Source organism: Xiphias gladius, chromosome 19 (assembly GCF_016859285.1).
Source record: "Xiphias gladius isolate SHS-SW01 ecotype Sanya breed wild chromosome 19, ASM1685928v1, whole genome shotgun sequence".
In the NCBI taxonomy this organism is placed as follows: Eukaryota; Metazoa; Chordata; class Actinopteri; order Istiophoriformes; family Xiphiidae; genus Xiphias; species Xiphias gladius.
The window spans coordinates 30,380,680-30,391,877 of NC_053418.1; the positions used below are offsets into that span (position 1 = coordinate 30,380,680).

Consider the following 11,198-nt stretch of genomic DNA (forward strand, 5'->3'; position numbering starts at 1 on the left):
GATTCCAAGGCAACACCTTGAACTCTTTTCATGTTCCTTCAAACCATTCCTGAACAATTTTTGCAGTTCAGCAGGATGCATTATCCTGCTGAAAGGGGCTATTGCCATCAGGGGATACCGTTTCCATGAAGGGGTGTACCTTGTCTGGAACAATGTTTAGATGATATACGTCAAATTAACATCCACATGAAAGCCAGGACCCAAGGTTTCCCAGCAGAACATTGGCCAGAGCATCGTAATGACTCTGCTGGCTTGCCTTTTTCCCATAGTGCATCTTTGTGCGATCTCTTCCCCAGGTAAATGACACACACTCCCCCAGCCATCCACATGATGTAAAACAAAAACTGATTCATCAGACCAGACCACCTTCTTCCATTGTTCCATGTTCCAGTTCTGATGCTGACATGCCCAATGTAAAGGCTTTTGGTGGTGGACAGAGGCAGACTGGTCTGCGGCTACACAGCCCCATACGCAACAAGCTTTGATGCACTGTGTGTTCTGACAGCTTTCTATCATAGTCAGTAGCTCTTCTTTAGGATTGGACCCCAGGGGCTAGCTTTTGCTCCCCACCTGCATCAGTGACCCTTGGGTACCCACGACCCTTTCATCAGTTCACTGGTTGTCCTTCCTTGTACCACTTTTGGTAGGTACTGACCACTGCATAACAGTAACACCCCACAAAACCTGGAGATGCTCTGACCCAGTCATCTTGCCATCACAATTTGGCCCTTGTCAAAGTCACTCAGATCCTTAAGCCTGCCCATTTTTCCTGCTTCCAACACATCAACTCTAAGAACTGACTGGTCACTTGCTGCCAAACACATCCCACCCCTTGACAAGTGCCATTGTAACGAGATAATCAATGTTATTCACTTCAACTTCCAGTGGTTTTAACGTTGTGGCTGATAGGTGTATCTTCATAACAGTGATCACATGGCTGCACTGGGTGACATGTCCCTTCATTACCATGAACACACACATGGTGGTTTATTTTGACTTAATTCCACATACACTGTCCTGCTACCAGAAATATGACCGAATGTAGATTAATCCGCAACTGAAAATAGTCAAATTGTCAACAAATGCACTATTTCCTGTTTGAACAAAATTTTAAAAACTACAGTGAGCAGCTTTTTTAGGAAATTGCTAAGCCTTTTTTTTTTTTTTTTTTTTTTTTTAATTAAACTATTCACTTGTGAGTTGTTATTAAAGACTTTCATCATCAGTTCGAACCAATGGGCTTGGAGCCTAGAGCCACAGACTAACACACTGTCGGTTTTGATCTTTTTATGGTATTTGTTGACAGAAAGAAAAGTACACAGAATAATGTCAGCCATATCTTTTGAAGGTCTTGATTTCAGAGATTATCAACTATAATCAACAAAAGGAACATGATATAGAGATGTTTTAATAGGAATGTGTTTGATGATTGTTTACTTGGCAGGAGTGTCTGCTTTTGCACAGTAAATTGTCTAAGCAGGAAATAAATTTGATTCAGATTCATGCAAGTTATATCTCAAGTATTTGGATTATGAGGGTCACAAGAAGCACAACTTCCAGTATGTGATAACCACATAGCCAGTCAGTTTCTGTGAGTGCTCTTTGCTGATTTATTTGCTGAAAGTCCTATGCAGCAGTGAGCATCTGATCACTGAGGAGGATGACTGCTGTAATTGTAAAATTGTAAATGTTATTGATGTCATTGTACCTGTTAGGGTAAAATTAACTAATGGCAGGCAAAAAGCACCAAGGAGAAATGCTGCATCTGTAAAAATTCCAGAAAAAGAGTGCTGAAAAGCTGAGTGTAAATGGCTAAAATTAAGATGCACATTCACTATGACATCTATAAACAGAGATTTCATTCCCATAATCTGGAATTAAAAAGTGCTAGCCAGTCTTTCTTTTAGAACATCATCAACAAAAACATTATTAATGCGTGCACTATATATGTCGGTTGATAGGCTGACCAGTCCCCCAGCACAAATAACCTCTGAACTCCTTTCAACTGATAAATGCAATGAGTTTGCTTCTTTCTTTAGGGATAATATAAAAAACATTAGACAAACTATCAGTAGTTCCACATTAAACAAAAATGTGTCACCACCACTTTCACATAAAAATGACTTGATAAACATGATCCAGTTTAATGCCATTCACTACGAATCTGTACATGCTGCCTTCCCAACAAATTTTTTCAAAAATGTTTATAGCTACTTGCTGACAGACTTACTGCAAAATAGTTAAGTTATTAAGCCTCTACTAAAAAAGTAGCCTGGATGCCTCTGTAATTAGCAACTGCCCTGCGATCAGTGAACAACCCACTCTACCACCTGAGTCACCCCTCAATTATACTTAATTCTGTCAATAAGTGACTATGCTTCTTCTGACTCACTGCATCTGTGCGGTGGCCAAGTTAATGAGTGGATGTGCCAAAATTTTCTCCAACTAAACAAAGGCAAATGTCTTTGGTGCTAAAGAATGAAGGCTGAAAGTTGGTGCACATCTCAATTCCCAAGTCAGAAATCTTGGTGTTATTGTTGACTCCAACTTAAATTTTAACTCCCCACATCATGTCTATTACAAAATCAGTCTATTGTCTTCACGCTTTCATTTCCAGTAGATTAGACTACTGTAGTAGTCCCAAAAAAGCACTGAGACAGCTACGGCTCGTTTAGAATGCTGCTGCTAGAGTTCTAACACTAGTTCTCAGATCTCTGCATTGGCTACCAGTGTCTCAAAGAATTGACTTCAAAATATTGTTACTTGTCTATCGATCATTTAATGGTTTAGGGCCTAAATGCATCTCAGACTTGCTTGCACACTATGAACCCTCTAGACCTCTTAGGTTATCAGGGACCAGTGTGCTAAATGTTCCAAGGAATAAAACAAAACAGGGTGAAGCTGCGTTCACTTATGCTACACATAGCTAGAATAAACTTCCGGAAGATCTTAGATGTGCCCCAACTCTTGCTACTTTTAAAACAGGCTGAAGACTTTTATATTCACCTCTGCTTTTAATTGCTGCTAATACTTGCTCTCTGACTCCTAAATGCACTGTGACTTAGTGTTTTGACTCTTTTTAGGCATTTTATACTTCTTAATATTTTTATTTCTCTATGCTGTTATTTTTCATTTTTCTATTTTTTTTTTATGTAAAGCACTTGTGAGGTGGGATACAAATAGGCACTGTCCTATGTATATTAAATGTGCTATGAAATAAACTTGCGTTGCCTTGCCTTGACTTTCTGCACTGTGGCTTTGATTGATCAAAGATGACAGTAGTTCAGTATTTATAACTGACACAGAGGCAAATAGTTTGTACGCTAGGTTGTTTGTCATCAACAGGAGGGAATCATGAGGGTGCTGAAGCAGCTGAAGGTGACTCTGGACCTGGTCTATCAACTCACCTGTCTCATCATTACAGAGAAGCTTTATTAGTAGACCCTGAGGTAAAAACATTAAATAGGTAACAAACAGCTTGCCTCAATGTCCTTTTAGTCTTCTGGAATGCTTAGAACCTGTCTGTCTACGTCTCTTTTTTCAGTTGGTTGTTGATCGTTCACACATGTGTGGAGAGTTCTTCAATCTGTACCTCCACCAGAACTACCTGGATTTCTTCTCTGAGGTGGAAGATGTGGACCGAGCCAGCGAATATCTGTCTGATGCTGACCTCCTCACTGCTGATTGGACGGTCAGTCTTTCCCTAGACTTTAAAAGCAAATAAGACCGCTTTGATCAGTAGAATTTGAAGTGTTCCTGTCGTTTGCATACTATATTTCAGGAGTTGCTTTCAAATCAATATAGCATACCACCAGTTCAATGCCACTACCTTAAGGCTTATCAGAAACTAGAAAACAGAACAGTGATTTATAATACAGAGACAGGATTTTCCAACTCTGGAAAGTTCTAACATCAGAAGTCGTTTCTCCTGTGTAGTAGGTACTACTACAGTGGAGAAATGTAAGTAGTAAGTGGTCGAGTAGAGAGTGACAACTTTATTAAATTTATTTGGTTAGTATTATCATTGCCTGTGTATTAACAACATGTTCAGTGGTGGATTGAGTGTGAACAACAATCTATGTTGCCTGAATAAAGGCATGTACTGTGCTGTTTTCAGAGTCGCAGCACCATGGGGGATTATGGGTCTTCAGTGGCAACCAGGGGGCTCCTTCACTCCAACTCTCAACAAGTTTCTGTTGGCTTCAAACCGCTGCACAAACCCAACTGGCTGCTAATCAACAAGAAGGTAAAACACAATTGAACTTATGCTGTGTAACTAGCTTAGTTGCGGTTTAGGGTTTAAGACTAGTTTAAACCTGTGTTGTCTAGAACAAAGACAAGTGGTCTTTTAACTTAACGCCCTAAAGAGGGTTACTCAGAAAAACTAAAGTTGTTTATGGCCATAGTTGGTTAGATTGTGAGCTAACTAATTAATACAGTTGAAAAAAACAAAAACAGTAAATGTTGTCTGGTGGACAAACTGTGTAATGCAGACATGGTTTTTAAATGTCCTTGAACAAACACATCTGTGACATTTCTCTGCTGGCATTTACTGTTTCTGATCAGCCAGTATACTGCACACACAGATATCAATATTCTGGCTGTCTAGTAATTAATTTTTATATCCAATTAAAGCCTTAAGAGGGAGAAGTTTTGCTGTAATGTCAACATAACTTCCCTAAACACCATAAAAAAACAGTTACACAAGGCTGTATAATGACCCCACACCCCTAGGGACCCTGAAACCTCCAAGTTCAATGTTTGGCAAGACAGACTGATATGATAGTGGGATTCAGGTGGATCTGATGCCTTTTCTTGTAGAGGGGTTAAAATCTAGTTTTAAGGGGTTTTTTAAATTTCAGTTCATATTGTGCTCATATGGTGAAAATTGCATATAATTACTTTTTGTGTAGTCAGAATACTAAATTACAAATGATTAACTAATACACACACACACACACACAACATACACAATCATAAACAAACACACACACATACACACAATCTGGGACTAAATAGGGTATTTTTCACCAATGGCCCCAGAGTTACACTCCAGAACACTATAGGACATCATGTCATTTGACATTACACATTGATTGCATCAGCTTTCCACACTGTAAAATTATCCAGCTAAACATACTGATGTCAGTTACTTTGATAGGAAGATGTTCTGAGTGGTTTGGACATTACAAAGTGTGTGAAGTAACTGACCTGAATGTAAAGTCATGGTCTTAATATTTGACCTGACTATAAATAGTCTGCTCTTGTCTCTCATTCTCTGTCTCGTTATTTTTTGTTTATTTTTTTCTTTCTTTCTTTCTTTGTCACACAAACAAAATCCAAAACAATATATTAACCAATACCTAACCTGTGTTAAATGTGGACTATTAGGATTTATCTGTAATCATTTTTACATAAGAAAAAGTATAACTTGTCTGATGAAGGACCAGTACCAAAAGGCACAATACGCTTCTGCCTCTGCGGAATCTGTGAAACACTGAAGTCTGGTGTAACTGTCTCCAGCTGGTATACTGTAATGTTGCTCAAACTAGATGTCTCAGTGCTCTGCAGTATCAGACCATACCTATTTTCTTTCATTTATTTGTAAAAGTAAATAAAAGACCAAATAAATGGTCAACAAGCAGGTGGATCTATCATAAACAACAGAGAAATCAGTCCTTGATAGGATGCTAAAATCACTCTAACAAAATCCTTAAATATATAGAACATTTCTCAGATCAGAAAGTTTGGTAATGAATGGATCACCAAAAACAAATGAACGGTATTTTTGTTCAGCTGCTTCTAATGTGTCTTATTTTTGTAGCCTGAAGAAGTAGACTTTAAATGTAGCTATAGTATATAAGACTGTAATGAGACTGCCGTTGTTCCTGTCAGCACCGGGAGAACTGCCTGGCTGCCCAGTCCCTGTTCAGGAGCTTCTGTCTGACAGCAGTCAGCCTGCAGACTGAACTGATGCCATACCTGGCCAAACTCACTAACCCTATGAGGAACCAAGGTAACGCACAAGGTGTTGGTCTCAGTTGTGAGGAAACTCATTGACATAATGCATTTCCAACTGCTTACCTTAACCTTAACCATCACAACTAAATGTTTAACTCCAACCCCTACACTAACCCTAACCTAAACCTAATTCTAACCTGAACCTCAAACCAGGTCTTAACCCCCTTTTTTTTTTTTTTTTAAATTTCTGGAACTGGTGTGATCAATGATGTTTGTGTTTTTCTATCTTTTTTTGTCTCTGCTCACAGCATGCCACAAGTATCAGCCACTCGACATCCTAAGCAATATATCAAAGCCCATATTGCTTAACTTTAAATGTTCACACATAATTGTTGTACTTTGTTTTGAAGTGACACTTCACATTGCTTCACATTTATTTTTATCATTTTGCTCTGTCATGAGACTGCCAGTACTGTAAAACACTGCTTTCCCACAATTTGTTGCTGAAGAAGGTAATTTTTAACTGTGAACAAAGTTCATTAATATTTTATTAAGATTATGAAACCGTTTTTGCTGGCATCTCACCATAATCAGCAGATCTTTGTAAACTAATTTTAATGAGCGTGTCTGCTGATAAAGTTTCTGATGATTCATTAATGTAAGTGTTCTGTGATACAATATGTCTCCCAGCTCAGATAGCTTTTATCCAGGACATGGGTCAGATGCCACTGAGGACGTTCTCTGGCAGGTACAACACACATTTTATCTTCCCACAATGCAATTAGATTCAAGAATGTCTGTGCGCCAACATGACCCCAGAGTCTGCAATCCAAAGGATCAAACCAGCCTTAACAGGAGCACTCTGTACTGTATACTTGGCAGAAGAGAGTGGTGATAAATATGAAGAGAAATTAGATTCAAACAAGGGACATCACAATTACAGTGTTTGCCTGAACCAGGATCTTTTAATTCCAACAGTTGAAATTGTACTGAATGTTTTGTTTTTGTTTTTTTGACAAAAAAAATCTTAACTCAGGGTTTTCTTACCAGCTTTTTACTTTCTAAAAGCTGCTGACAGAATGATGTAATACTAGTATTGATTAATTATATATCTGTTTAAGTAATCACACTATATTTATATACAGTAGTGTTATAACTAGATAGGTTTTTAGTTTTAGGGAATGAGAGACTCTGAATACTGCAAGAACAACTTGTTTGTTGCCTCTTGAGAAGAAATGGCTCCACCTGATAGTAAAACCCAGAGCTGATAACTGATTTTTACTTTATTATGTCAGTAAACAGCAAATTATTTTCAGAAACATTGCAGCAATAACTGCTAATTATCCACTGACCAACTATTCAAATAAATCTTCATATGTAGTGCATGCTATGCAGTGCTGCAAAAACCTCTCCCTAGAGAGTATTATTTGTCTGCTGGTTAAAAACGGATCAGACCGATACTTTTATAATAACAATGTATCAAATCACAATGTGAAAACAATGTGACAATGATCAGGAGTCTGTGGTAGTGATGACCTCCAGAGAATTACCAATCTGCGGCTACCCTCAGATTTACAGAGCTTTATAGTGAATTTCAGCTCATTGTTTATCTGTCTGGACCACCATTTACTGTTCTGGTTCACTTTCACCGCTCTCATAGTGTCTTTTTTTACCACAGAAGGCAGCCGTTTTCAGAGAGGAACAGCATTCTCACAACAGTTTCATCATTTAATGTTACTTGATAGCGAATTCTGCTGCCTGTTTTATAGATAGTGCATGAGCTTAATGCTTAATGTACATTTATTGGTTCTCTGTACCAATTAATAAACAATATCTTACTAAATTTTTTTTTCCACAAGATTCTCTGTCCTCACAGTAAAGCTTTTATAAATTTTTTGTGCTGAAAATAAACAAAAAATCATGTATTATGACGTAGTTAAGAGCACTTAAATATTTGCTAAACAGGAAAATGTAACGAAAATATTATTATACTGTAAATAGATCTTAATGACACTTTCATGGCTTCTGTTATCTCATTATTCTATCAGCAGTATGTTTTATGGTATATGACATTATTTTAACAAACACTTGTGATAGACTTCTGTGACAGCCCCTACACTGTGGTCGGGAGGCACACAGGGGCTACAGCTCCAGAGGTAACTTGTAGCTAACTTTGTTGCTAACCTCCGCGTCATTATATTCTCCTTCTGGTTAACAAATTTTAGAAACTATGGCTCTTGAGCAGTAGTAGCATTTATTTTCTGAGAAACTGTAGCTCATAATGAGTTTTTTGCTAATCTGACTCCACAACGCCCAGCACACTTGCTTCCTTGACCATAGCTATATTGCCTCTCTCTCTCCCCTGCACACTCACCACACATACACCGCACTGAACATTTCCAAAGAGTCTTTGCTATTCCACTGTTGTCTGACAGAATTTACATTTAGCTTTGTTTTGTCCTGTATTGTGTGATTGATACCAAAGTGACCCATATGGCCAACAGGACATGTTTTTTGTGTACCAGCTCTGTCTCGTGTGCACCCGCCCCCAGCTGCCTCTCTCCAGCATTTGAGTAGTTTTCTTTATCCGAGTTAGGCTGGACCCTCATGGTTAATTACATTGTTTACAACTCCAGATGGAACAATGAGTATGTTTACATATGCAATAGTATCCTGGTTATGTTTTGCGCATGTAAACACCATATCCTGGAATCCTGGGTAAGATCTTGTCCTGGTTTTAAGAAACCTGGATATGCTACTTGTAGTACTCCAAAAGAAACCAGGATACTGTGGCATGTAAACCTTATACTGTTTTCTGAACATTCTTTGTTGGTACAGGCCATAGTAGCTGAGATGGTGAGAAATGAAGATACACCTGCACATTGATGATCAAATATCTGGATACTGTTAGAAGCATGTAAACAGGGATACGAATAACCAGGGTTTTCATGTTCCATGTAAATGCCAAATCCTGAATATGACCAAAACCAGGATAAAACTGAAAACCAGGTTACCTATGCACATGAAAATGCAGCCAATGCTGATTCAACACTGGAAATTAACCCAGCCAGCAAACTGACTGGTTGTGTATTTAGGCCTGTAGAGCTGTAATTAAAAGGTAGTTGGCAGCCTGTATGAAAGAATTAATTTATTGAACATATCGATTTGACTAATATGAAGTCAGTTGGAGGGTCATAATGTCAATTTTGGTTACTTTTCAGTTAATTGACCAGATGTAGGCTGGGGTTGCTGCTGGCAAACAGGAAGGAGGTGTATTCCCGCTAGACCACTCCGCTCTCGAGTAAAGTCCTTTGTAACCTGGTGTATTTCAAAAAGCTGTATCGACATTCCTAAAATATGAATTTTAAGCTTTTGAAATCAGTTTTTAACAAAAAAAACATCTCAGCATAAGGTCCACTAACTTGTTGAGTCTGAAGCTTTTAACAAAATTTTGTTGCCTTCCTCAGAGTTGTTATTGAGAGTGTTAAGCTGTCGGTTTGAAATTCCACCTTATTTTGATGGTTATTTATGTAAATTCCAGGTTCAGACAGAACATGTTTATAGATTTGTCATGTGAGGTGGCAAGTTCATAAGTTAAAATGCAGCAGGGCATCACTTACAGGATTGCATGGCGTCAACATCAATAACAAATGATGAATAAATAAATATAGCAACACAAACATTTTCAACATTCAAACATCAATCAATCCAAGATAAGGTAGTAAGGGACAATGCTCTTTTTAGTAAAGATGCAAAAAGCATTATGTATCACTAAGCGCTGAATCTTGGTCATTGAAACTAAATGTTGAGTACAGTAAGTATATTACTAATACTGCAATTTACATAGCATTTCTCTTTCTTTTGTTAGGCCACCATTAGTGACGTATATTGTTAGCACCATATACGTCGTTTCAAAGATTTATGGTCTTTAACCAAAAAAAATAAAATTCAAAAGAACCCATTGACTTCATTGTGTTCCCTTTACCTCTGAAACCAAGCTTATGCCTGATTGTTAGCATGCATACCTGTATTTTGACATACATTACCTTAGGCACTGATTTAGAATGATGTTGAGGTGTCCTGATTATATACAAGTCTTTTTCAGTGTCAAACAGGTATTTTTCCAAAGCAGTGGTGTAAACAGTATTAGACCGTACCTTTGTACTCTGTCTTTATTTCTCTCTTTGGATTTGTGTTATGTGTGTGCAGATCAAAACTGGAGGCTCTGACAGACAAAGAGTCAGGCCATCTGGAGACATGCAGTGAGGAGGAAGAGGAGGAGGGGAAAGAGGAAGACCAGGGTGGAGTTGAGGAGAGTCTGCCAGCCAGTCAGCCTACACCTACTACAAGCCAAGTCTTTTTGGACGAGGAGGACTTGATCATAGACGAATATACCAGTGACTAACACACAGTTCTGCCGTACATCCACTGTCATACTGTGACAGTGTTTCAGTTTTTCATTGTCAAGTTTGTGTTGTATGGACTTTTTAAAATTGAGTTATAGTTTATTATGGAGGAAGATTAACACCAAATGAAATAATAAAATGATCAAAAATTATATTGTTATTGCTGAAAAGTTGGTATACTTTCATTTTTTTTCAGAATTCTGACTTTAGAATGACTTGAGAATTTTGACTTTTTCACATTTGTAAGAATTTAAATAATTCTGCACATGACCCTAACCTCCTCCACAGTATGTTGATGACTATGATAATAATTCTGGTATTACCAGTATTTTTGCCTTATTGAGTTGTTATATGTACAAGATGTGATCATTTTTCAAACAAGCTTGTTATCCTGCAAAGCCTGAATTGAATGTGATGCTGTATCTTGTCACATGCTCATATTACCATGAAAGCATGGGGATTAATTGTAATAATATCTGAAAATGGCCCTTAAAAGTTTAGTTCTACAAGCAGAAACACTGTCAGTATGTATTGGTTTTAAGTGTACGTTCAACACAGTTTTGTTTTTGTTTTTTTTGTACTTTACATCTTTTTGTTTTGGTGATTGGCTGTTGAGTCTGGAGTAACCTGTAATGGAGAACTTTCCAGGAACAAACCCAGCCTATAACCAAAATCTTTTCTCACTCTTTCCCATGGGTGGAAAATAAGAAATATTACTTTAATGCTTATTGAAGGATACATTGTTTAAATCTAAATAAGCATGTGAATAAAAATAACGTGTAAAAAGCTGATCATCTCTTAACTTGAACATTATCTTTTTACACTCTCCTC

General features: G+C 37.7%; 1 protein-coding gene across 7 annotated transcripts in view; it reads left to right on the forward strand.

Moving 5' to 3' along the window:
- The window catches only part of rad17 (RAD17 checkpoint clamp loader component), a 23,813-nt gene extending 12,655 nt beyond the window's left edge, over positions 1–11,158 (forward strand). For 2 of the 7 annotated variants that reach the window (XM_040154871.1, XM_040154869.1), the window contains exons 12-17: positions 3,346–3,449; positions 3,545–3,691; positions 4,118–4,246; positions 5,896–6,016; positions 6,643–6,709; positions 10,171–11,158. In XM_040154871.1, coding sequence (XP_040010805.1) covers positions 3,346–3,449; positions 3,545–3,691; positions 4,118–4,246; positions 5,896–6,016; positions 6,643–6,709; positions 10,171–10,366 — 764 coding nt within the window. In that variant the 3' untranslated portion in view covers positions 10,367–11,158. Of the gene's footprint in view, positions 1–3,345; positions 3,450–3,544; positions 3,692–4,117; positions 4,247–5,895; positions 6,017–6,642; positions 6,710–7,639; positions 7,733–10,170 lie in introns of those variants that run through there. The other 5 variants (XM_040154872.1, XM_040154870.1, XM_040154873.1 and 2 more) reach the window with 4 other exon arrangements.
- Positions 11,159–11,198: the final 40 nt, after the last annotated feature.